General features: G+C 30.2%; 1 protein-coding gene across 1 annotated transcript in view; it reads left to right on the top strand.

The window, feature by feature from the left end:
- Positions 1-6428: 6428 nt before the first annotated feature.
- LOC111714375 (uncharacterized) overlaps positions 6429-7645 on the top strand; it is an 8314-nt gene continuing 7097 nt past the window's right edge. The window contains exons 1-3 of the mRNA XM_023489468.1: positions 6429-6521; positions 6798-6836; positions 7503-7596. Coding sequence (XP_023345236.1) covers positions 6471-6521; positions 6798-6836; positions 7503-7596 — 184 coding nt within the window. The 5' untranslated portion in view covers positions 6429-6470. The remainder of the gene's footprint in view (positions 6522-6797; positions 6837-7502; positions 7597-7645) is intronic.

Raw genomic sequence — 7645 nt, forward strand, 5'->3', positions numbered from 1 at the left:
GATAGATAGATAGATAGATAGATAGATAGATAGATAGATAGATAGATAGATAGATAGATAGATAGATAGATAGATAGATAGATAGATAGATAGATAGATAGATAGATAGATAGATAGATAGATAGATAGATAGATAGATAGATAGATAGATAGATAGATAGATAGATAGATAGATAGATAGATAGATAGATAGATAGATAGATAGATAGATAGATAGATAGATAGATAGATAGATAGATAGATAGATAGATAGATAGATAGATAGATAGATAGATAGATAGATAGATAGATAGATAGATAGATAGATAGATAGATAGATAGATAGATAGATAGATAGATAGATAGATAGATAGATAGATAGANCCCCTCCACCCTCAGTAAGAGTCTTCTCGGATAATAAGGGTGTCCTAGATTTAAACCACTAGGCTTGAGGACGCTTCACGCAATTGTTGGAAGCAAATCTTTGAAATTTTGATCTTACATAACTTTTCACTGGAGTCATGTGAGGTCCCACACAAAATTTGGTCCCGATCAAATCAGCCGTTCTGACGTTTATTGGATTTAAACAAACAGACAAGCAAAAAAATATTCGTGGATTTTTTAAACTTCAAAAATCGAATTTTGTTGAAGCAAATTTTTGAAAATTCGAGATCCATAAACCTTCCCTGGGGTCATGCTAGGTCCCACAAAAATATGGGCCCGATCGGTTCAGCCGTTTTGACATTTATTGGATACAATCACAAAGACAAGCAAATTATATATTGTACATATTTAGATGTGTTCAGGATTTCCGGTATTTTTACTCAATTCTATATATATCGACAAGGCTAGAAACTGAGCAATCTAACTTAAAACTTTTATTTTAGTTAAGTTACATACGGATGGTATACAAATACAGTATTGTATCTAAAACATTGTTTATCAAAACTTGGAGTGCAAACCAAAGAGTGTAAATTCATCACGTTGCAAAAAAAAATGCTAATAAAGTTTACCAAGTTTTCTTTTTTAGAAAAAATCTAATTGGTAATTGTTAACTTTTGGAATACACTGCCTGACTTTACATAGACCAAAGATTGATGAATCCTAATAAGCATGTCTATCCATGCATAGCCAAACTATAATTAGGGATTCATCGAAACAGAAATTTTGTAACGCGAAAGTTTCGATTAGACTCCAGTCAAAACTAAAATAATTCCCGTCCATTCAGGAAATCACAATTTTCGACAAAATAAAGTTACCTAATAACCCTAGTACAGGTAGGGTTGTTATATTATAATGCTATGCATCCCTCAGTATTGATATATTATACATGAATAATTACAGCAATAATAATTATAAAGTTCCCATGAAAGTTGCATAATTAGCTTGTATTTTAAATATACCCCGAGTAATCAATAATTTGATTCATTTGAAAATGACAAAATATTTATATTTTTCCTCATAAAATGTTATTTAATGAATTTTATGAGAAAAAGTGAAACTTGCCTGATATATATTACATAAAAAGGGGGGATATCTCAAAATATTCAAAATTCCCCCTATACCCCTTTATTTGAGAATTATAAAAGGTTAACACAAGCAAAGATCGAGTAAATAGCAAGAAGTAGTTAAAAACGGTTACACTTGATAAGAAGTTCAACTATTTCTATCTAATTCAACTTTATTTGCAATTTATTAATTTTTACCTCTGATTTTAATCCTCCGGATTTGTAAATAGTTTTTTTCCAATTCCCTGGTGTGTTTAAATGAAGGGTTATAATGTAATGCACTGCATGCATAATGAGTACACTTAAAGGCTTAATTATCCAAACGTGTCTTCGGTGCTTCCGTTCTCCTTTCAAGACACTGCCATAGAACTGAAAAATATAGAGAAGAATTGGCTCAAGGGGTACTACTCTCTTTTCAAGATACTGACAAAGAACTGAAAAATATAGAGAAGCTTTGGCTGAGGTGTTTCCACTCTCTTTTCAAGACACTGCCACAGAATTGAAAAATATAGAGAAGCATTGATTTAGGTGCTCCCACTTTCAAACGCTGCCATAGAACAAATAAAAGATAGAGGCATTATTTTCTTAGTTGTGTAATTATCCTTTAAAGAACTGAAAATTATAGAGCAGCATCGACATGAGTGTTTCAATTCACCTCGCAAGATACTGCCATAGAAATAAAAATATAGAGAAGCAATATTGACTTCATTTCTTTTCCTCTCTTATTTCCAAGATACTGTGATAGAACTGAAAAATATAGAGAAGCATTGACTGAGGTGCTACCAGCCTCCTCTCAAGAAGACGCTGCAATATTTAACCGAGAGAAAATACAGAGACATTTATTTTTGGAAAAATACAAATCAAAAGAATCAAAGTCTTACTTCAAATTAGTATTTTTGAACTTTGAAAAGTAAAGATATATTGAATGGGTCAAAAACGTGAATGATATATTATTTTTAAATAACACACTGTTCATATTGTACTGTACACTGTACATATTGATATATAAATGGTGTACACTGTACATACTGATATATACATACTGACAATACATATTGATATATAAATGGTGTACAGTGTACATAATGATATATACATAATCGATCTTGGTAAATTGGCGTGCACATAGAAATGAAATATGTATCGTAAAAAATGTTAGTCTATGGTAATAATGGTTTTAGGTACTTTCCCAAAAGCATTTTTCAAAGGGCGACTTCCCAAGTGACAATTTATCCCGCAGCAACTTTCCAAATGTTAGATTAGGCTCTCTGAAGGACCATATGCTGCAATGGGGGCCGAGGACTGCGGCTAGAACAGGCGGGGGGCCGAGCGTGGCGGCTTGAATAGGCGGGGGCCGAGCGTGGCGGCTAGAACAGACTTGGGAAGTTGCCGCTTGGTAAATTGAACTTATGGGAAGTTCCAACTTGGAAAATTACCCTTGGGAAGTTGCCATTTGGAAAAAATCCTTTTGAAAAGTATCTAACATCGTAACAATGGTAAAAATTGTTGCTAATTTTAAAAAATCGATATTATAGTTTTCCACCAGCCTTTTTATGCCAAATCTAAAAATTCTTATGTATTATCTAAAATAAAAGTTAAATGAAAAAATCTCTATTAGAGTAATTGTTAGTAAATTTTCCATTATACAGATAGAGTCTCATGTCTCCAAGTTATATCAACCTTAAAATATATCCCCATTTTTCTATCTAAAATTTAAGTGCCGGGAAACTAGAATGTTTACACTTTCTCCCAGGTTGATAAAGGGAACCTTTACAATTTGGAAGTGCGACTAAAGAAACGGAGGATTACTTGAAATCCCTTTAAAACAACAAAATAGATTGTAAAATTGATAACAACTTTGATTTTCTAACCCCTATATCTTTGAAACACATGTGTCCTAGACCTAAGATATTTCAAACTATGCCGGCTTTAGGATAAAATAAGCTAAATTTGAGATATCAAAGGTGTACACCATCAGGTTGCAAAGATATAGAAATAAGAAGATTTGAGTTTGTGGCAAAGACTCAATTCTTTTGTTTAAAAAGCAAGTTCTATTTTTGAAGAAATTATTGTAGATGAATGCATGACAAGCTTAAATTAAGGCATAAAGCAACCAATTAACAATGGGTTTAGTAGATTTTAATGGGACCCGGTTCAAAACAATCAAAATTAAAGAAATATCTTTATTTTGTTTCTACAAGTAAAATTTGATTTAACATAAAAAATTAATACAGAATTTGTTGTATGTACGTTGGGTGTCCCAAGTAAAAAGAAATTCCTCTTTTAATCACTTTCTTATTATATAAATATTTATGAGGTAATTATACAATTTTTACTTACGCTTTAAGCGTGCATAACCCCCAAACCCCCCAAAATATTCAAAATTTGAATTCTAAGCAAATATTTTTTGTATTTTCATAAACAAATTTCTCAATGAAAATGAATCTAAAATCAATAAATCGGAAAACTAAGTAAATTTTTTTCTAGATATGTGTTTTACATTATAAACGTTGCCAAAGTTTATTTTTATGCCATTTTTATTGTTAATATTTACATATAATAACCACTATTCAATACTCTTAAAATTCAAAAGCAATAAATACATCTATACCTAAAAAAAAAGATGGAAAATGGAAATTGACAAATATATTTTAAACGTACATATAGGATAAAAAAGGTAGGTAATAAGAATAAAACCATGAAGAGAGATAGATAAATAAATTGATAGATAGGTAGATAGATGAATAGTTATAGGTTGATGCCTCTAGTCCTTGATAGGTAGATAGATGGATAATAGGTAGATGCCTCTAGTCCTTGATAACAGTCTAAAAATGTTTAAATTAGACGAATTCCTTAAAAGTTGAAAAGCAGGGGAAACAGTTACATATATCATAGAAACTAAAATGTCAAAAAAGAACTCTGAAAAAACATCATTTTTATTTTAACATTTAAAAAAAAAATTCTTAAATTTAAGTTTTTCGCTCCTATTCTTAGATGTGTCAAAAGATAGGTAAAATCTTATCAAATATTTTACTAATCCAATCCTTTACTTCTGTATAGTTTATATATCTATCCATCTAGCTATTTAGAAAACTATCTATCCATCTATCTCTATCAATCCATCTATCTGTCTATCTTTTTATCTCTGTCACCCTAAACCCGATATTTTAACATATTTCTATTGTCTAGCCGAGATTCTAAGAGTATTCAGAATTTATACCAAAAAAGTAATACAAATTTTTTTCTTCTAAAAATGCGCTGAAAGTTTAATGAAAAGTTTGCGTTCATACATCTATATGTTTTTCAAATGTAATTCAAAGTATGCTTTGACCGACTTTTTATTTTTCAGGAATAAGTTTATCTCTTTACGGTGAATATTTTTTATACACCTACGCGCATACCTATTTAGATGTATCTATTTTCAAACGTTTTGTTTTTATTGTCAATTTATTCATACAGAGAAATGTGGACATTTTTACTAAATTAAGAAAATGAAGAAAACTATATAAGCAAAATAATACATCCCCCCAATTTTTTGAGTTGAAGAAGAAATCAAAAGAATTGGAGAATTATCAGAGAAACCCAAGGCCATCTCATGCTCTTCACACTTTTCATTGGAGCCCCCACACTTTTCATTGGAGCCCCCACACTTTTCATTGGAGCCCCCACACTTTTCATTGGAGCCCCCACACTTTTCATTGAAGACCCCACTTTTTACATTTAAGAACCCAAGCATAAGAGCACCCGGATTTGTAATATAGGCCCTCAAATTTTTATATCCGGATCCTCAGAGTTTCCTTGGAAACACGTGAATTTTTGTCTCAACCCCCTGATTTCATCAAAGATTTCATAATTATGTCCACAATCGTATTTATTTATTTACGCATACATTCTGTAGTTAAATTTTGAAAGTTATTTAACCGGGAGAAACAGTTGATTTTCTGGTTAAATGAAAATCTTAAATTCCATTCAAGAATTTCCTAAATCATATCAACCACTTTATGTTAAAAGGGGTTAAGTTACAAAAATTAAAAATTAAAAAATTGTTTTGAAAATAAAAAAAAAATATAATATATGCTTTTAGACAGGGTTCTTTCAGTGGTATTCTTGATATGTTCCACAATTTCCATCTTTTTCCATGCTTGTTGAGACTCCATGAATCATTATTGTATGAAGTGCAATATATTCTGAAATTAGATAGTTTTAAGGTCAAATTAAATCATGAACGGCCCCAACTCTAAGAAATTTCAAATTTTCATCTAACAAAATTTGTAGGAGCACTGGTATCAATTTCACCTTAACAGAATCATTCGTCAAATTTTGTTGAATGATTCTGCTAAGGGGAATTTGATTCCAGTGCTTAAACAAATTTTGCTAGATGAAAACTTGACCCCTCCCCGTTTACACTTGGTTTTCCTCACCTTCCACACTTGGTTTTCCTCACCTTCCACACTTGGTTTTCCTAAATTTAAATATGCACAAACGATCGTTTTGTTTTTAATTATATGTTTTTTATTGTTGTATAACGTGCAAGGTCGTTCTAGAAAATGTTTAAAATCTCTAAATACAAACTTACATAAAAATAGGCCCTTGTATCAATCATTAAAAATATTGGGTAAAAAAATAAATATATTTTAGTTTGTTTAACTCATTTGAATTGTTGAAACAAATGAATGTACTCAAGCAAAATTAGCATACAATCAAACTCAAGCGCATAGAATAGAATGTAGAACAAAATGAAACACCTTGAAAATTATAAATTAATTCGTTGATGTGCATTAAAGGAGGGCTAGAACAAGGGCTAAATATTATTTCTTTTATGCCATATCCTTTTTTTATTTTTCAAAAGCAAAACAAGTATCATTGATTATTTGAATTTTTGAAAAGAAAAATATCAACTGCCTGATTTGCATAATTTAACTGCTTGATTTTGACCTGAGGTATCAGGCCTAACGTTAGTCACTAGTGCTTTGAAGCTCAAGCATGGTGAATGTATTGGTAGTTTCAGCTCTTTTCCTAGTTGGGCTCGCTCAGGTTGGACTTCACAGAAATTAAAACTTAAGAGAAAAAAATTTAAACTCGCCGAAAATCAAATGTTTTAATCCTTATATCTTTGCAAATTGACAAATAGCTTAGACTTCTTGACCTATTAGAATTTATTCTCAGTTAAAATATCAAAGAACTACGACATTAAATTGCAATTATATAAGGATTGAAAATTTGAGCAAGAGGAAGGTAGGGGTTAATTACTAATCAGTTCCATTAAGAAATAATATTTAAATAAATATATAATTTTTTTTTTATTTCTAGGGAGTGCACCTGGGTCGAGAAAAATCAGAGTTTATACCGGTCAGTAATCTATATAAATAAAGTTGTGATTTCTGTCTGTCTGGTTGTTTGTCCGCTCATGACTCGGGAACCCCTGGACCGATTTGCCTCAAATTTTGATTAGGAAACTCGGTAGACACACTGTTCTTAGTTTGGTTTAAACATTCTAAATTGTTTTGGTTGACTTCATGATAGTGAATGATTTCATAACAATGAAATTATTTTCTGAACAGAAGTAAGTTGATTTATATTCATTTGAATAAACGTATAAAATCTGAAGCAATTATTTGAGATTTATTTTTTTTATCTTAATACATATTTTAATTTTGAGTTCTAAACTAGAAAAAATCATTCATATTTTTATAACCTTAAAAATTTCCGATAGTAAAATAATAAAAGTAAGCTTGAAAATACAAAATAAACTAAATATCGAGCTTATTAAAATCTTTAATAAAGAACATGTTTAAACCCAAACAAATTGTCTTATTTCAACCAAAAATTCATATTTTTTTTAAGTTCAGTGTTACTGTTATTCCAACAAACATATTCTGTAAGATTTTCTTTAAAATTATATTAAAGTTTAAATGAATATCAGTAATATTTTGTGTGTTAACTTTCTTTCAGTTTTACGATTTTTTCTTTCCCAAAATTTTTAATCTTAAATTTTCCATAACTTTTCGTGTTTAGCTTAGAAGTAGAGCGGGAGTGACATATTATGGAATTGATACTGAAACATCTCAAGTAATTTTAGAAGATATCAAGAACAATTCGAACTCTTTTAGTAAGTATTTAACCTTTTTTAACCATATATCGATGTTGAATGATTCTGC

This window comes from Eurytemora carolleeae, unplaced genomic scaffold (assembly GCF_000591075.1).
Source record: "Eurytemora carolleeae unplaced genomic scaffold, Eaff_2.0 scaffold911, whole genome shotgun sequence".
NCBI lineage: Eukaryota > Metazoa > Arthropoda > Copepoda > Calanoida > Temoridae > Eurytemora > Eurytemora carolleeae.